This window comes from Parasteatoda tepidariorum, chromosome 12, assembly GCF_982258835.1.
Source record: "Parasteatoda tepidariorum strain Cologne lab strain chromosome 12, Ptep-v5.0, whole genome shotgun sequence".
NCBI lineage: Eukaryota > Metazoa > Arthropoda > Arachnida > Araneae > Theridiidae > Parasteatoda > Parasteatoda tepidariorum.
In genome coordinates, this window is record NC_141766.1 from 47,095,974 (window position 1) to 47,116,915 (window position 20,942).

Sequence of the window (20,942 nt, forward strand, 5' to 3'; positions counted from 1 at the left end):
TACGGAGTTGAACATTTGTAATCGTAAACCAAAAATTGAGTCAGCTGTTCATCGATGGCTATAAAATAAATAAAATGATGTTGCTAACAAATGGTGGATACTTTTAAAATAAAAATATTTATTCTTAATTTAAATTTTTTTTTAACAGCTCTAATATTTTAAACTTCAGACTAATTCCTTAGAGTCTAGAACAAAAATCTAATATTTACTCGAGTTGGGGTGCTGGTTCTATGATTCAAAACAATAATTTGAATAAGTGATTTATTTCGGTGGGCCGAATCATAATGTAAAAGCATATCAAATCAGTGATACAGATCATTTGATGCCAATCACTTGATTTAGGTAAGATTCCTAATTTGAATCTTTTGAATCAATGGATTGATCAAAGAACTATTCGAACAGATTTAAATCATAATCAGTGCTGTTCATTTGAATTTAGAAACGCTATTACTTTAAAGTAATACAGCGCAATATAAAATTAAAAACTTTTCCAAAATTGTACGATTCTTATTGATTAAACTAAAACCAAATAGAAGGCAAATTTGAAGAAAAAAAATAATATCTAAAAATTTAAGATAATAGGTGCAATATTGTTTATATATTGCTGATTTTTGTGCATATTACTTGAGTTAACTAATTTGAAGCATTGCTTCTAATCCAAACTTTCAATTGAATCTAATCACCTTGAGGATTCATTTTACCAAGCTCTTATATTTACTACTATTTGGTCCAGCAGTTTTTTAGTACAAAAATAACAGGTTTCAAACACCTGCCATGGTTTATAACACATATGTTTATAAAAATCATAGAAATCGGAGACATAACTTAGAGAACGTAGACTCGAGAAATAAAAAATAGTTTCCTTTAGGCAGCATCTTTTACATGTGTCGAGTTAGACAGCTATTAGTGATAAAGTATGTCCCAATTTGGCAATTGTGACACAAAACATTTATTTTCAACGGCTGTCATTAAATGTTAATGACATTACTCGAAGGCTATTTAAGTTTAATTGTGACGCATTACTGATTGTCATTTACAAAAGACTTCTTGCCTTCAGGAAATATACAACTTCGACTTACTGTTTAATATTCAATTAATTCTTAAATCAGTAGCAACTGTAAGAAAATACCTAAGACCTGCTATTTATAAGATTAATATGCAACTAACCTTAACACCTACTGGAAAAATTGGGTTGAGTTTAAGTGTGGGTGAAGGTTAAATAACATTCCGAAATATTGCAAAATTTAAATGAATTTTTCAACGCGACGAATTTAAGACACATTCCTTGAAACTATTCATTTAAATGTTTAATTCATAAATGCATAACTAAGCACTAATAATGAAATAGGAAAATTTTAGAACAGGAATAGATTTATAGTTAGCATCAATTTTCCGAATGCAGACTATGAACCAAACAGAATCTCTCTTAACTTGAACGTGTCAAATAGGTAAAGTTCTTTTTTTCACAGTAAAAATACTCCTATATTGTTTCAACTCCACTTACAACGGTAAGACCAAAAAAATTTGACACGAAAAATTAGAGTACACGATGATCACAAAATTAGGATATAAAAACCATGAAGCCAAGTTCACCAAAACATGAGACCCCCAATGATTTAAACAAGTTATCGACTGCAAATCTGATAAAACGCATAGATGTATGAAATACGATAATATTACTATTATTATTGACAACTATAATTATCGAGTACGATAATATAGCGTTTATTATCAATAATATGTCCACAAAAATAATATCGCAGAAATTATACATAGCGTTGATTATTGAATGCGGTGAGCGTTGATAACTTTTGTTTGGGTAACGCAAATATCGACTGAAGTATTGACAAAGTAGGTTACTTTAGAAAAGTGTCGCTATATATTATAAAATATCGATATTTTTTTGCACAATACACAGTGATATTAAAATTTGTACTTATCATGTATAAGTACCACTGTTCGTGTTGGTGACAACTCAGTTAATCAATCGCAAACACATAATTTCTATAACCGATAAGTACCTAAAATTGAAATTATACAGTATAATATTGAAGTTTTTTTCTCTAATGCCATTGATTTCTTCTCTAGTCTTATGGATTGGTTGGTGCATTAGTTGATGCTATTTTTCGAAAAAACTACAGCAATCAATCTTTTTTTATTTAAAAAATCTGCTTTATAGAATATTTAAACACCTAATTTCTTTTCCAATTCGGTATTTTTTCAATTTTCAAGAATTTTTTCCCCAATTTTCAAAAAACAAATTTGAAACGTAAATAATAAATTAATGAAGCTTATAAAAAAAGTACTTACACCATAATGCGAACATAATAACAAAAACAGCATTAGAAAAAAATCTGACTTCGGTTGTTCTAAGAAAAATTAAATTATAAAACATTAATTTTTTTATTTATTTTTTGTTTATCAGGAACTCGATTAATCTTGATTTTTACTAGATTATTTATTTGTCATGAAATTTAATTCTAAGAAACAATACATTTCATAGATAACATAAAATATGATTTTTTTGGAACTTAAAAATAGAGCTTTACAGGGATTAACAATAATATTTTTCTCTATAATCATCAAGGTTTATATTCATGAATGTTAAGTTCTGGGACTCTCTTAATTATTTAAAATACAAATTAACGAATAAAAACGTTGTCACAGCAAGGTCAAACAAATTAAATAATGTTTTAAAACGTATTTAAGGTTTCAAATTAAGATTAAAATCAGAACATACCATAAAATATTGACTCAAATATACGTGATATAAATACATCTTTAAAACGTGAAAAGCTAATTTTCTTACTTTCTGTTTAAGTTCGGGACGAAAGAAGCCGTTTGTCAGACGATTAGAGATGCAGCTGATTAAATTTTTTTTATGCCTCAGAATTCTTAATTTTTAAATCTCGATCTCAGACGAAAAATTTTCTTCACTTCATTTCTTTTTTGAGCTATCACAAAATTTAACAGTCTCGATTACTCGCTGATTATTCCAAGCTTTAAACAATACTATTCAGTTACAATGTGTTTAAGATTTTCTCTAAAAAATATTGAAAAACTCAGAGCTAAAATGATTAAAATATATACGGATATTATCTGTAAGCTTTGCAAACGATTTTAAAACTAAAGTTATTTATATTTTATTTTACTTGAAATTAAAAATGGCAATGATGGCGAAATAATGTTCTGTTTTATATTCTATTTTAAACCAAAAATTATTTTCATTTAATTAGCATTTTTATTTTAATAATTTTAAATTGCAACAATATTAATTCGGATTAAAATTTTAAAACCTCTTGAAGATATTAAGTGTGTAAAATTCGATAAGCACTTAAGATTTTATACCAAGCATATACTCCTATTAAAAGGGTATGATTTTTTTTATTTAATTAATCGTAAATGATTTAATGTAAGTTAGGGAGTATTGTTTACGAATTCTATAAAATTTCGACCTAGCAGCACTTTGTTAGAATTGTAGCAATAATTTAAAATGCAGTGTTTACAAAAAAATGGGTATTTTAAAAATTATGTGTTTATTAATGCCTTTGTTTTAAATTATTTTCTAAGCACGAAAAATGAAAGTAAATAAATAGGTTTATCATAAAACTACTTTAAGTCTACTACTATAAAACTACTTACTACTGTCTTCATTTTCTTAAAAAAATTCATGACGGAACAAAAAATTGCATTAAGAACGACAAAACTATTTCCTTTATAGAATATGATAATATAATATATCCTATAATATATCCTGCACTTAGAATTATTTAAATAATTGAAAAAAACTTACAAATAGAAAATAAAATAATTAAAATACATTTATATTATTTTACTTAAATAAATTTTTAACTTAAATACTTTTAATAACTTCGTTTGCTCAGTTCTTGTTACAATAAAAGTTTGGAAACTAAACTCTCATTCAAAAGTTGAAATATGATCAAATACAAATATTTACATAATATGTATTTACGTACATTTTCGCCCTTATTTCAGTATCATAACCATAGTAAATTTCAACAACTCCGGTAACAATGAAAATGCCATTGATTCAATTTGATTTTCTGCATTCTTGCCTAAGTTTATTCTATGAAAATTGCATTGAATTTTTAATCTACATTTTAGTGATGCAATATTAAATTAGGTTAAAAAAATAAATATATCAATATATAAGAACTGTAACTAGATTAAAAAAATTTAATTTATCACTATTCTCTTTATTTTTTAAATCGATTAAACAACCGAATATTTAGTAGTAATAGGAATGCGCAAAAATAAAAACTACGAAATAAGTAGTTTGTTGTTCATTCTAGTAAAAATTTTAAAGTTTATTTCTACCTAGAAAAGGAAGCGCTTCAAATTAGTAATATTTAAGCAGAGGACGAAAAGTTATAGGTGATTGATTTCATTATAAAAACCTCAAAAAAACGGTGTATTTTACAACATTATTTTGAAAGTATAAAAATGTGTTAAGATCATTTTCCTTATTTAAAAAACAAGTAAATGCAATTAATAATATAAATACAATATAACAGATAAATACAATATAAAAGTGGGGATTCCTAGCATTTTATTTTTGCTCTTTTATTTACTTATCAGTATTTAAATCTGAATAAAAATATTTCAGAGATGTTACAACTTGTCCGAACTATCTTAAATTTCACAACTTATAATACACAATATGCACATGTATGAATATAAAAAATGTAAACTATTCCTTTAATATATAAAAGAAATAGTTTTCACGATTATGTAACAACTACATCATGCATTTAGGGCCTTTCTTATTTCATAACTTAATAAATTACAAAATTAAAGTTTTATTTTATTTAATGCTAAATGCTTACAGATGGCAATTTTGAATTAAAGTAAATAACTTATTTGTATTAAAATGTTATTAGATTTCATATAAGTTTTAGATAGGATTATTTTTGGGCTATTAATATTTTTAACACAATCTACTTCCAATACTAAAGCAATTTTTTAAAAATATGCTTTCATTTCAGACTACATAAAATTGACTTTTATTAAGTTTTGTTGAACCACTGCTCTTGCACAATAAAGAACAATATTCTGATGTTACATCCATGTCCTTTTTTATTTGCCATCTTTCTTTGACCATGAAAATAATGGAAAATTGTTCCTCTGCAGTTCATTTACATTCGTTTATTTTATTTAACACCTGCGCCACTGAATTCTGTTCAATAAAGAAGCAATTTGAACATCTGTGCTTTGCAGTCTTTCTTGTTTAAATATTTTTCTTTCGTCATGGTAATACTAATTAATTTTTGTGTATATGCAAAGATTTAAAAAGCATAATTTGGAATGATATAATTTTAAGGTTTTAAAGCAAATAATATTTAAGTTCGCAAATGAATGAAATAATACCGCTATTACATTTAAATCCTATTTCTTATTTTGGATTGTTTGACTTATTTGAAAGGTTAGACTTATGACCTTCAAGAAATTCTTAAATCAATCTATGCTTTTTTTCTTTCTCGGTCCAGATTCTCAACTATAGAAACAAATATTCAATCGTGTGAGAAAAAAAATTCCACTAATTTAAACATACACTAACCTACAGTAATGTAAGAGACTATTTCAGTTTTTGACTTTTTTTAAAATTCTCAAGAAATACTTAAAGGATTATTTTTAGCTTGAAATTTTTGAGGTGTTTTGTTCATGCGATTTTTCATACTTAGTAATAAGATTTAGAGTTTTCAGAGGTTTTGGAGACCGACAATAAACTACGAAAGACGACAAATATTTTTAAACACCCTGTGCCAGAAAATAAAGAAATAAGCTTGTAACTTGTATAGATTACTCAAGTTGTTATTTTTAATAATTACATGAAATTTAGTAAGCCTAGCGTAAATATTTATGGAAATATTGACATTTTTATAAAAAGTTACTTCGCGTGTCTTACGCTTTTTTTTTTTTTTTAATTTTAAAAATATTTAATGCATTTAAACATTTTGGATCAATTTAAAATTAATTACAAATTTATTAATTTAAAATGTTTTTAAAAAAATATTAAAAACTGCGCGATATATGAGCATTTAAATTGGTTCTTTTATACTCGCATGTGCAGAAAAAATTTTAAAAAAAATTTTCTTCATAATTTTGTAGTGAATCGTATTTGGCAACTAATGAAAATGATTAAATTGAATATCTTAAAAACGAAAATTTTCAAGCAATTTTCGAAGCAGTTTTCGTACTTTTTGAAAGAAAGCTTAAGGAGTTTTCATTAAAATACAAATAATAGTACAAATTTCATTTTGTGTTATTAAAAGAGATTTATTAAAAATAAGACCGGAATTGCGGAGGGTCGTCTCCCATTAAAGTACGTTTTGTTTCAGATGTTTTCTTTCCCTGCACTATCACAGCGATATTTTGAGTTAAAATATTAAATACAAAAACATACTTTTTCTGAATAAACATACCTTTCGACGGATTCTTAACCATCAAAATATGGATAAAAGGAGTAACCGCAATCTAGAAAATATGATCTCAATATTTTGGGTTGGATGCTTTAATGTTAATTTAAATTTTTGCGTACTTCGTTATGTCTCGAAAATTTTTAAGTAAATAGAAAAATATTTGCATATGTAATCATAAAACTCGTCTATCAAAAAATAATTCCATCCAAAATATAACTTTAATACAAATTATTATTAGTTATAATTATTTCATTCATTGATAAAGTTGAAAATTTTTGAATTGCCGACATGCAAAATTTTACGTCTTTTTAAAGAATGTAATTTTAAGTGGCAAAATACAAAACGTGAACGAAATCAGTCGAATAGATCGGTCAAAAAAATTAAATTTTAAAAGTACGACTTTTAAAATTTTGATTACTCAGAAACTGCCACTCAGAACTGTTGCATTCGAGTTCATTACATTCTTTAAAATGATAATAGCAAGATTGCTGGTATTGGCAAGTAGCATTGGGAACTACAACAGCAAAATGATGTAAAAATTTGCATACCTTACAACTCCAGGCTTTATCGTCTATTATTAAAAAAAATAATAAATAATTAATTAAAGTTAACTATTGCGTGGTATGATAGCCATATTTTATAATTGGCTGAGAAAATTTTTTTTTAATTCCATTAGAAATTTTTCGGGATATGGTTTCTTAGAAAGGTTTTGGGATAATTCACAAATAGCGAAATTAACATTATGCGATCCACACTTTCGAGAGCTAGCTTTAAAAACTATTCTGATCATATTTTGCACCCTTAAAATTAGTGTCCCTCTTATTTTAAGGGTGCAGCATCCGAATCTATCTTAAAAAGGTATGTTTATTAAGAGAAAATGTGCTTTAGTGTCGGATTTTCTAACTCAAAATATCGTCTGCAGTAATTAATTTACGCATTTTGGGATAAGTCCTCAAACCATTATTAAGAATGTGAAAATATGATCATTAGATCAGAAGTTATTCAGAGTATTCGCTTCATTTCGTGCACTGTACATAAATTGTTTAGTTCTTTAATTTTGGTTGCAGAGATATTTCCATCAAAGCTCGAATTTCTTTCATTAAAAACGTCGCCTATTTCTTTCTGTGCCACATCAAATATCATTCGCTCGCTTCAAATTTATTTGTTGAAAACTTCTACTAACTCACTCTAAAATAACATTACGCAATTAATCAATTACTAAGTTAGCAAAAATTCAAAGATACATTTTTAAATGGTTCTTTTTGCGAAAATAATTCTTTTCTGAAATTTTTGGGCGATTATTATGATTTTTATTCATTTTGCAAGTAGTTAAATGTAATTATATGTCTGAATTTTGTTAAATGTTTTTGAATCTATGTTAAAATTAAAAACTCAATTTTGCTTTTTTTTTCAATTTGTTACCGTGTTTTTGTTTAAAGTAGTTTGCACCTCGTAATATAGTTAAAAATGTTACGTATATTCTATAATATTATTTAACAGAACTAGCATTTAAAATAACATCTGTGCTTTGGATTTTAAGAAAAGTCAGCATAATTATATCAATATCAAATTTGTTATTTTTGATAAAGTACGTACAACACTTTGTCCAAACAAACACTCGAATGGAACACTCCTATGATTAAGCACAATAATCACTTATATGTCGAATTCTATCACTAAATTGATGAATTTAAATAAACACGTTTTTAAGTTTTGTTACTTCTTAAATTAATGAGTTTTTCAGAAGTGGTGAAACGAAGCATTTAAATGAGTGGGTTCTTTACAACTAACTGCCACACCCACCTCCAGATTGGAACCTGAACACATGTTTTCAACTAGAACGGGTGTCTGGTAAAAAATAGAACGGTAGCAAAAAATAAGTTAGATTAACGAAAAAAACTTATATATTAAAACAAACACTTAGTTAAACACATTTTATGCGTACGTAAATTTATTTTTCAATATTTATTATTTAACTTTCTTTCATAGTTGAAAAATATACATGTTACCAAATTGATTTAATGAGTAAATAAATTATTTTGAATTAATATTCTTTCAAAGCAAAATAATATATTCGATTGAAAACGCACATCAATAATCATAAAAATTTCATTAATGAAGTTTAAAGGAAATAAAATTCTTTTTTTCTTCTTTATATTTGTATGTTCTTCTTTATATTTGTATTTCAAGATTGATTTCGGTCATTTATAAATTTATTAAAGTTTCTTTTCTTACTACTAAAATAACTAATTAAACAGAATATTTTGTGAGTGTAACCAAAAAGTCTTATCAACACAGTTGACACTTCTTTCTATTAGCTTCTCTGAAAGAAACTAATTGTCATAAAAATATATTCATGGAATTATGATACTAATTTTTTTTTTTTTTTAAAAAATAGTTGTATATGTGGGGAAGAAAATTTATAAATTGGTTATTCAAACTGATTTTCCAACTAAGTATTCTCTGAAGGAAAGATAATTAATAAATTACGAGTAAATAAATATCCAATATAAAAAACACTGATTTTTTTTAAAAAAATAAATAACCCCAGTCGAACAATTTCAGAAAACTTATCAACCAAGAAAAAAATTCACTTTCAGGAAAAACGCATTTAAAGTTTTAGTAAAATCATGCAAAAGTTAAAAAAATTACAGGAAATTTAAGTGAAACCAAAAAAGTAGGAGACAGTGGGGTAGCTAAGATTTGAAGCTAAATTGTTCCACCTAAAAACTTTCAAATTTAATCACGATGTTCATTGTTTAGTTGTGTACTTTATATCATTCCTGAAAAGTTATAGATTTACTACTTTTTTTCATGAAGTGTTTTTTTTTTCTAGAAAAAGTCAAATCACCCGAGCTTACCACATGACATGCATATGTTAACTCTATGGGAAATTTTAAAATACTGGAATTTCAGTGAAAAAATAGATATTTCTATTATATATAAAAATATAAGAAAACTATGCATGTAATTTACACGTCAAGAAGGACAGAGAGAGGGACGCAGTCCTGGAGCCCACGACTGTGGAGAACCAAACCCAAATTCCTCACAAAAAATATGTACTTATTAATTTATTTTTAAGCAAATCACAGAAAATATCTTTATATGTATATAAAAACTACGATTTTGTATAAAAAGATCTTGAAAAATTCTACAAAATATTAAAATAAGGTTTTTTGCTCTTTGAGTAAGCGGTCCGCATAAATATTGTCTTACAGCGCGTAAAACCGTTGTTCAGTCTTGCATGCAATTTTCTTCCTCCACAGCACTGCAACTTTCGTGGGCCCAGTATAGACACACATCAAGAAGGTACCCGATCATACCATGAGAGCAGAGGTTATCAAAACGAAACAGAACAGCGCTACTATTGGATTAAATCCTTATTGTCAGTTTATGAATCTTTAGTAAACATATAATAAGCTGAACTAAAAATTACTTTTATAACTATAATGACCATTAAAAAAGGATAGTTTAGAAACGAAAGAACATTAGCGAGTTGATATAATAAAACAAACATATCAACATAAGCGCCGTGAATTAATTAAAGCCTATTTGGTGAGTCCATCTGGACTAGTAAAGTGTAATTATGAGTGTGTCAGTTAGAAAAAAAATTTCCACGCAATCGAGATATCTATTCTTATTCTACTCTGTCCTATATAATTCTTATTTTTTGACTCATTGATAAGAATTTTTGATGTTTTAAGAATATTTCAGATATAAATCTGAATGAATATCTTAATTATTAAAATATGTTATTTATAAACATTTAACATTAGCAAGTAGTTTTTTGAAAGGAAAAATATTCGATAAAGTTATATCAAATACCTTATTTAATCAAACTAAAATAAATATCAAACATTTTCAATGTTTCTGTAGTGAATACCTTATTTAAACATCCAGATGATCAAAATCAAACTGGAACATGGATAAATAATTCTGAATACTTCTGTAACAGATGTTCTTTTGACAGAAAGGCATTTTCTTCGAAAAAAGGACAGGAAGACATTTGAGACGCTAGGCTGACCGTTGACATATCAGAAGAGGGAGGAAGGCAAATTATTTCAGGTGTGTGTATATATGTATATAAAAAGGTGGGAGTTCAATATTATCGGAGGAAGTAAAAAGCTCGCTTCTTAAAGTGAGGTCAATAAAATGTATAGAAAAAAAATGAGTGAAATGTGTGACAGGCACTACTTATGTCCCAGAAAACATTTTATACTCCAGCATTGGACAGATTTTCTTTAAATCATTGTATAAGCTGCACAACATGAAGAGATCATATCAGATCATTTATTTTTTTTTCCCCTTCACATTTTTTTGTTCAATTTTAAGCTATCTGAAAACGAAAATATAATATTTTTTAAGTATAATCCATAAGCAAGGTTAGGGGTTTCGACGTTCTAAAGTGATTTTGAACAAGTAACGGTAGAATTTACTGTTTTAAACTGTCCCAAAGTGTACTTCACATTATGTAGCTTACACAATGTTATAAAGAAAATCTGTCCATTGGGCAGATTAAATTACATGACTTGAAAAGAACATATATTTTATTTTCTTCTTTACATTTTTATGCTCATTTTTAAGATTTCTTAAAACGGAAATAGAATATTTGTAAGTATGCAATTTGTAAGTATGCATTTGTAACATAAGCAAGTTTCTGAGTTAAGAATTGGAACAGGACATATGGGATTCGCTGAGTTCTAAAAGTGCTCGCAAATATTCCAAATCCAATATTCTAAAAATATTTGAAATACCTAAAACTACACATGTCACTATAAAAAATAAAAAAAAATAGATTGTACTGAAAAAAATTAAATATTGTGCAAGAATTTTGTATTTAATATGTTCACTGATTAAAACGAAAACCATTATTCTTTTTTCTTTGCTTTTCTCCAGTTTCCCAGCTGCCAACTTTTCCGGCCTCCCTCCTCGGAAGACTTAATTTTTATATTTAATTCTGTAGCAAAATTTATACTTTGACATTTCATTTTTGATTTAATAACTTAATATATCTGATTTAAAATGATTTCCTCCATTATATATCATTATTATAAATGTACATTTCACACTGATGAATTTTTCAAAATGTCATTTTAAAATTATCAGTCATGACCTAACAGTTATCTGCCCATTTCTCTTTTTTATGTATAAAATTTCTACAAATCCTTGCTACGGACAGATGAGTTTTGGTAGACTTTACGGTAATTCTGGATGTAGTTTTAGACAAACGGTGAAAATCTTGATATTTTCACCTTTTGTCTTCAAAACCTTGTTACCCCAAATTATAAAATTTTATAATAATTCTAGGAAATGAATTTAAAAATTTCTTCTCACAAAGCACTAAAATTTAAGTTTATCCAATTACACAGTTCAGTTGTACTATTTTAGCAACAAGTTTACTAACACTGTAATTTTAAAAGCTTCTATATCAGTTAGTTATATATATTTTATTATAAATGTAATTAATAAGCAGTTATCAAATTAATTTTTGTTTTTGCCATTTCGATTAGATATTAGAAACGTCTAAAATGCAAAAATTAGCCTAAAAAATTTCAGTATCTTGTAGATTCAATTTTAATTTATGTATCCAACAGTCGCTATGTATGATCATTTTTAAATATTAAAACAATATTAAAAAAACATTTCTTGGGGATATTTTTGTTAAGTTTGAAAAAAGATTGTTTTTATAAAAATATCTTTGTTAATTTTAAGTAAAAAATAAATTTTACAGTGTGCCATCACTGTAAGATTTGAAATATTAAAAATAATTAATTCATATAAATATTTAATTAAAATATTTTTTATAAGTGAATTCATTGGACACATCATTAAATGTTTTCATGATTGTATTATATTCATACAAAACAGTTATTTAAAGCAAATCTGTGATTTTGTAGCTATATATTCTAAATATGTTATATTTGCGATTAAAACAGCTTTCTAAAAAAACTCCTATGGGTATGCGATTAAATTATATATTGAAAATTATGTTACATATTCAAACAAAACAGTTATCTAAGTAAAAATCTGATTTCGTAGTTATGTATTTTTCGTTGCATCTATTTTTTACGTGCAACAATGAACTTAGTTGAGCGTAAGAAAATATTCATTGCTCTTATTGCTATTGTATTAATTCTTCGCCATTACTGTTGTATTAATTCTTCCCTGTAAGGATTAGAAAAGCTACAAACTAACAAAAATGCTATTAAATATTTTAATAAGCTCCATAAAAATTTAAAAATTTTTAAAGCCTTTGTGTATTAAAATATGTAATTTATTATTTGAAAAGTCTTATATCTGAGTCTATCTTATATATAATCTCTATTTCTGAGTGTTAATAAAATAATATACGTTGTATTGTGGCCATTTACATTAATTCTAGCTTAAACCTGTACAAAAAATTTTAGTGACTGAAAATACTGTCAAAGTCTGTAAACAAATTTCTATTTTGAAGTGTTCGCAGTATTCTTTATCTTTCTAAGACAAAACTACCAAGCAAAACTTTTTTTAAAAAATATTTAAATTTTTCTGAAAATTCTTCATTTGAAAGAATAATCAAAGATTAATTAAGGAGTGCCAAAAAAGTAGACTTATTTAAAAATACAGCCACACCAATTATTCTAATAACTTACTAAATCTTTAAGTATTCTAATAAATTAATTAAAATAATAAATATTAATTATTCTAATAACTTAAAAAATCATTTTTAAGACAGCCATCTTACATAGTTTTTCTACAACTGGTCTATTCCTCCCTCAAATCGAATCCTTTTGTTTTATTTTAAAAAAAGGTAATCTCTTGGTTAATTTTGATAGCAAACAATTAATATAGCTTCAACTTCGTTAAGTGATCAGCTTTGTTAAGTTAACGCAAATGGGACACCGATATCCCTTTTATATACATTTTTTGAAGCTCTAATTACAAGTAAAATTATATTTCGGTACTTTTAATTATAAAAAAACAGTCTAATAGTTATTAAAAAATGCGTTATATTACGGAAATATATTTGTACTAAAATATAAAATCCAAAAAAAGTAGTTTGAATTTTTTTTTCATTCATATTCAAAAATATATCAATGATTGATTTTGTAAATAAAGAAATTTTCAATGATGAGTAACTGTTTCTCTTAGATCTAAATAATTAGAAATAGTGCAAATCTGAAAAAATTGTTTGAAAGTGAGCCGTGTTTGGAAGTTCCCTAAAAGAGACACCGGTGTTTCATGCTGTGTTTTATAACCATAAATTATTAAAATGGTATATATAATATTTTTTTACTTATTTTGACCTAAATTAATACAAAATAATGAAAAAAAAGTATGGAAAATATGTTTAATAAAAATTCTGCATCAAAGGGTTAATCATTTTCATTAAATTTTCACAAATAAACTGATGGTGGATATTTCTTCGGCAGCATATTTCGATATATGCAATGTAATACATTATATTATAGTGCGATATGATATAGTACTATATTACATTATAGTACGCAGTATATTACGTTAAGTACAATATCGTCACGCAATCAAAATTTGAGATATAAAGCTCGCGGTGTTTTAGATTTTCTATTCATTTTTCTCTCAAAATTATACCAATACAATTCTACAATCAGCAGTTTTTGAAAAGTAGTTAAATAGAATACAGTGGTCTGTTTTTAAATTTTCAATAAGCATCTTTGTTTTTGTGCAATTAACGTCAAAAGAATTTTTCAGCAATCGGTTTTCATCAGCTTAAACTATAGTAAAATTAAATTTAAAAAAATTTAAAACCTGACAAATGCGTAGTTTTAAATTATTTACTCAAAATCACAACTTGCATAACTTTATTGCCTTAAGGTTTTAAGAAAAAATCCATAGAAGATACCCCTGAATGATTTCCTTTTTTAAGAAGTATTGAGGTCGATTCATTCAGTCAGTATCATCAAAAGTACAGTATACTCTCAATATCTCTAAGTTGAAGGGATGCTAAAAAACATTTCGAGATAGCGAGATTTCGAGATAACGAGTTCAGAGCTAAATATGTTCTAAATAGTAGAAAAATATATCGTAAAATATTACTCTGAAAATCGAACGAATCATGAAACATAAGAATAACTATTAATAAATATGTATGTAATGATAGTTGACCATTAGTCTAAATACAACAATGACAATTTTTTTTAAAAGTAAGACAAAAATAAATATGCATTTAATTAAAACAACATTGTTTGCAACATTGTTATATTGTGATCTTTCCGAAAAAAATTAATTTTCTATTTCGAAAAAAGATCGACATAACAAGGTTTTGAGAAAAAACTCTTTGTCATAGGAATTTAATTTAGCATAAGGTGGATATATAATGCAGGAAAAATATTTTTTCGGCATAACAAGATTTTTGAGATATCAAAATTCGATATATCGAGATTTATACTGTACAAAGAATAGCAAGAAAACGCAAATCAAAAATATAAAAATGGCGAGGGTAAAGACCTCTTAAGAATATTTTTTTAATCTTATAATAAAAATATCTTTTAATGAAGATTGTGGACTAAATTCTATTTTTTACTACGGACCAACAGACAGCTAAAAGTACAACCATGTTTTAAAAAAAGAACAATAGATGGGATCTCTAATATAATTATTACATCAACCTTAAGCCTTTTGAAAAATCTCAAGTCAAATAATTTGGCGAGTAAAGAATAAAGCTGTTGGCATCTGTTCTCGCTTCAACTGATTAAAATCTCAAACTCTCGTGTCATGGAAGTTTTCTATCACATATTCCTGATCCGCATCTAAGATAAGAGGATACACGAGGGCGCAGCTTATCACCTTGATTACAATTTGATGGAAGAATTGAACTTCCTTGAAAGTGGACGCGCCTTAACATTTTTCTCTTTTGTTTTAAACCATCATTTTCATCTTAGACTTCAATATATTAAAAGAGTCATTTATGAGAAGTTTAGGTCCGTCAATATATCCTTCAATTTTTTTTAATCTTTAAAACGGACTCTTTTCATAATAGTTATTTTAAAACGAACCTTTCATATTATATTTTATCGCGAAAATGAACCTTTACAAAACTTTTCTTTTAAAACCAAAGCCAATGATGCCTTTAACAATTTTAAAACAAAAACCCAATGAAAGCAATTTTTTGTGTTATTTTAATCACAAAAAATGGACCTTATACATAGAATTATGAATAGATTCACAAAAATAGACCTTTCACAAAATAGTTTGAATTGTTCGCCGGTTTGTGAGATTTTTCACATAAACAAGACCCTATTTTCCAAAATTCACAAAATTAGGAATGTTTTTTAACAATTTAAACAATGGACACTTCCCAAAATACCTAATACAGTATATTCCTGATATCTCGAAGATTTTTTTATGTCAAAAAATATTTTCCCCCTTGGCATTATATATTTACCTAATAGTAATTTCAATTCCTATGGCAAAGAGTTTCTTCTCAAAACCTTGTTATGTCGAATTTTTTTCGAAGTAGAAAATGAATTTTTTCGGAAAAATCACAATTTAAGTTTATTTTAAACTAATTCTTTCCAACTTAATGCATAATTATTTTTGTCATACTTTTAAAAATAAAATTATCGTTGTTGTATTTAGACCTTATAATAAACTATCATTACATACATAATTATTAGTAGTTATTCTTACGTTTCATGACTAATGTTTAGAGTAATATATCAGAATATATTTTTTCACTTTTTTGAACATATTTAGTTCCGAACTTTTTATTTCGAAAACTCGCTATCTCGAAATTTTTTTAAGATATCTATCGTATACTGTATACAAACATAATTGCTATGGAATGACTTTTAAATGTATGTCTAAAATATATTTTCAATAATAAAAGAAATGTCTCCGTTATCAAAACTTATTATAAATAATTTATTTTCATTACAAAAAATAGTAGTCATGAAATTTAGAAAACAAACATTGATGGAAACGAATCAATGAATTAACAAATGTACATTACTGTAAGTAGATGTTACTTCGGAATATGTACATTAGTGTAAGTAGATGTTACTTCGGAATATGTACATTAGTGTAAGTAGATGTTACTTCGGAATATGTACATTACTGTAAGTGGATGTTACTTCGGAATATGTACATTACTGTAAGTGGATGTTACTTCGGAATGTGTACATTATTGTAAGTAGATGTTACTTCGGAATATGTACATTACTTTGGAATATATATTCATTACTGTAAGTAGATGTTACTTCGGAATGTGTACATTATTGTAAGTAGATGTTACTTCGGAATGTGTACATTAATGTAAGTAGATGTTACTTCGGAATATATGGGTAATTTGAAAAATATTTTCAAGCGTTAATCAGTTTTAGACATCAATAAACACACCATGTAGCTTAGTCAAAGAAGTAGATAATGTTGTTTATTCAAAGAGGAATTCATTAAATTTCCTCCAAACATATTCAGCGGACAAAATTCGAAATTTTTAACTAATTTTTATTTATCCGTGTATCATGTGCTGAAACATTATATTAATGCATTGAAACTGTAAAAATAGATTTAAGTTGTAGCAATGAAAACAAACTCATTTAATAAAAACTAGGTTTATGAAAGTGCATAAATTAATTACAAGTTATAATTTTTATTTATTTTGTGTGCTCCATTGTATTTGCAAATACTGAACTTAGGTAACAGATGATGCACTAAATATTAATATTTGTGTAATTTAAAGCTAATATCGCAACGTATTTTTCAAAAACTGTGAAAAGTATATAAATATTTTTTTTAATTTAAGCTGCACAATAAGAAATTAAAGTATCGGTCACGCTGTGGTCTATTCTATTCTATAAATCTGATGAAAAATTCCAAGCACAGTGCGAAAAAATAATGATCCAGAAAAAATCTTACAACTCAGAATAACTTTTAATCTAATCAGATCTTCACGTTCTAGGACTCAATCTTAATGGTTCAAGGAGTGACCTCAAGTATGCTAATTAATTAGTGTGGACGATATTTTAAGTTACGAAATCAGACACGAAAACGTACTCTTTCTGAATACGCATAACTTTTTTTCAACAGATTTGGATATCTACCACCAAAATATAAGGGATGGACGAAATCTGGGAAATGTGGTCACCATAGTTTTTGTGTCTGCCTTAGTAACTTAAAATATCGTTTGCATATATATAAAGTGTCGTTTGCGTATATATAAACTAAAATTAATTTTTGCTTTTTTTTTGAATTTCTGAATTTTTTTACTTATGGAAACAATATTTTTAAAACAGCGGTCGGAACTCAGAAAAAGTAGTCTAAAATTAATACTTCAAATAAATTTTCTAAATTTGTATCAATGTATAGGTTTTTTGAAGTTACTGATTAGGAATGTAATATTATAAATTCAATATTCAAATAAGCAGTGTTTAAGTGCCAAAAATTGAATATGTCTAATTAATCCTAAATATTGCTTCAAAAAATTTATATTCTACTGTTATTCAGTATATATAAGGTTATCACATAACTACTACACATATATTAACTGAACTTTATTATGATATTAGTGATGGTAACAATAAATAAATAAAATCTGCATGGCAAGTTTTAAAGAAAATCATTATTAAATTATCACATTTATTGTCACATTTTATAATATTCTTACATTATTTAACACAAAAGAAATACAAAATCTATATCATATATTCTAATAATTCTAATCATTTTCTACTACTAAGAAATTATGTGATTAAGCTTATTTTTAACTTTTATTAGTGATAATCACTTGAACAAATCTTCAATGTTGTGCAATCTTGAAATTTTTTTTTACGCGATTTCAAATTGAAATCAATCTTCAAATGAAAAAAAAACATTAAATAAGGGCGTATCTATCTCATGGAGAATTACTCGAATAATAACTAAATATACTTCATAATTACAAAAAACAGCACACATAGCATTGTAACTGATTGTCACTATTGACCTACATTTAACTGATATCATTACTTCAAACTGTTATTATTTTTAAGACCTTTGTTTCAAAAGTGTTGTCTTAAATATTTATTGTGCTAAAAATTCCGAAATTGTAAGAAAAAGTAGAAATTGATTATATTTAGTTAACATATTTTTATTTTCAATAAAAATAAAAAAAATTATGTCTACTTTATTAATTGTAACATAAAAATTAGAAAAAAAATTGCTAAACATACTTTTTTTCACATTTTCATAGTTAAAATCAATGGGGGCAGATACAGGCACCTTTTTTTCCCCTAGTTCTGGTTTATCATTCTTTAGTTTCTTTAAAATCAACAAAGGGAGGGGGGAAGAACCAAGGGGAATTTTTTTTCATAAATCACAATGAAGTTGTATTATTATATGAAATATTCATATTTGCATGAGGCTTTAAACTAGTGTAGTATACTAATTATTTACAGGATCAACGTAGAAAAATAAATTTTAAACTTCGAAACACATGAAAAATCAACAACAATAATGAAACTATAATTATTTCTGAAATAACACTTAATGGAATTGTATAATAAAGAGTGACATTCCAGATGCGGAAAATTTCTAACCATTTAATATGGATAATACAATAATAATTAGAATATTGTGTAAATGGATTATTTTACATTATTCTTTATACTTTCGTTGACTAGAAAACATTAACGATTAGTACTTTTGAACCACTTAATTTTTTGACTTTTAGCCAGCCTTTTCAGAGTTCCGACAACTGTGCTCAGGGATCTAAAGAAAATTTCCTTCCCCTTCAGATCACTGTCTAAATAGTGGAAGTGGCCTCTCGAATGAGTGTTGCTGCCTTCTATCCGGGGAGTTATGGGCTAAGTCGTACTTTAACTCTAGCTGTGCTCTTTTGTCAAGCAAAGGCGCGCTTTCCTGATTTAATTCGCTAAGGCCAATGGCTGGCAAGCTTGGCTTTTTCAAGTGTTATTAGAAACAATAACGTAAGTTAATGGTTTTTGAATTATCACAACTTCTGCTATAACTGAGATAGAAACAAAATTAAAGTTATTTTTGGAGAGATAAAAATAGATTCTTTCATTTTTACCTAAAAATAGGAGCTTTGATGATGTACTCAAAGTAGGTTCCTAAAAGGTACCTTAAACAATTGTTAACAACAGAGAATAGCTCAGAAATATATATTTTTAGAAGGAAAAAAACTTACCATTCCTTTACATAGGCTCACTTTTACAGTTGATAAAGTTTCTCCTAATATTCGACCTTTATAGTAACATCTTGATTTCATAAGAGTCCTAGGTTCCAACCTTGTAAGGTTGGATTTCAAGAGACGATGAAGTTGATGGTATGGCAGAAGCTCAATAATCCAGGTGTGATTTAAACCCTGTAGCTTGTATCGTGTTTTACTATGCCAAATAGCTTGCCCTTTCCGCCGAAATTGCAAGTAGTGCGGATATAAATGACCTTGAATGTCTATTCGATGCAATGATACTGTGCTTGAATGGTTTTCTTGAATTCCTAAATAAAAAATGAACATTTTTTTTACTAAACTAAAAGAAAAAAGTAATTGTAAATATACACTGAGAATAAATTTCCCTGGGTATAATTTGATTTTAATTTTTTTTTTCCTTCTGACATCAACTTTTATTCAAATGATTCATTGTTTAGACTCGTACAGGAATTAAAATCTTTCAATAGGTTATAATAATTTTCATTCAGTTTGAAAAATATTCCCAAAACTGAAATAAAAAAAACTTAATATTTAAACTATTTCTTAACTTTAAATTTTAAACGTTTTTTTTTTTTTTTTTTTTTTTTTTTTTTTTACAAAATAGTACAGAGCTCAAAAGAAAAGTGTTCACCTAGAAAAACTATCAATCTAATGAACAGATTTTCATGTACTAAAACTAACTTTAATGGTACGAGAGTATGATCTCAAATATGCAAATTAATTAGTGCAGAAAATAATTTAAGTTACGAAATCAAACATAAGAATCATACTTTCTCTGAATAAACATACCTTTTATTTCGACAGTTTTTAATTTTTTATATGAGGTAGCCGCAGTCTGAAAAATAAGGTCCTAATAGTTTGGTCATAAAAATTTAGAACCCTAAATACATTAATTTTAATTTTTGCTTATTTTGCCTTATCTCGAGAACTCTTTAAGCGAATCAAGAACTTTTTGCACAAAATAATAAAATTCGCTTATACTGAGATAATTACATGCAAAAAATAATTTTCAAGGTATATTATTTTTTATTTATTTATTTTACAATAATAAATTTAATTTTGAATCTTATGATATACAAATTTTTAATATTCGTAAATTTAAATGATGAAATCAAAAATTTCAAAGGAACTGGCAGAAAAATTCATGAAAAATTTAATTTTTAATGTACGAACTTAATGATTATTCAACCAATTTCAATCAAATTTCGTATTTTACCAATTAAAATTATATACTTAAAAATTATTTCAAAAATTTGTGTACCTTTCAGTTCAAAAATTTTTTCAACCATTATTTAGTTAAATGAAAAAATATTAGATAACTATAAAAAGTAATT

General features: G+C 26.3%; 1 protein-coding gene across 1 annotated transcript in view; it reads right to left on the reverse strand.

Annotated features, from left to right (window-relative positions):
• Window positions 1-20,942, reverse strand: part of LOC107445274 (A disintegrin and metalloproteinase with thrombospondin motifs 9) — a 267,380-nt gene that overhangs the window by 209,251 nt on the left and 37,187 nt on the right. The window contains exon 2 of the mRNA XM_087156047.1: window positions 19,585-19,895. Coding sequence (XP_087012173.1) covers window positions 19,585-19,895 — 311 coding nt within the window. The remainder of the gene's footprint in view (window positions 1-19,584; window positions 19,896-20,942) is intronic.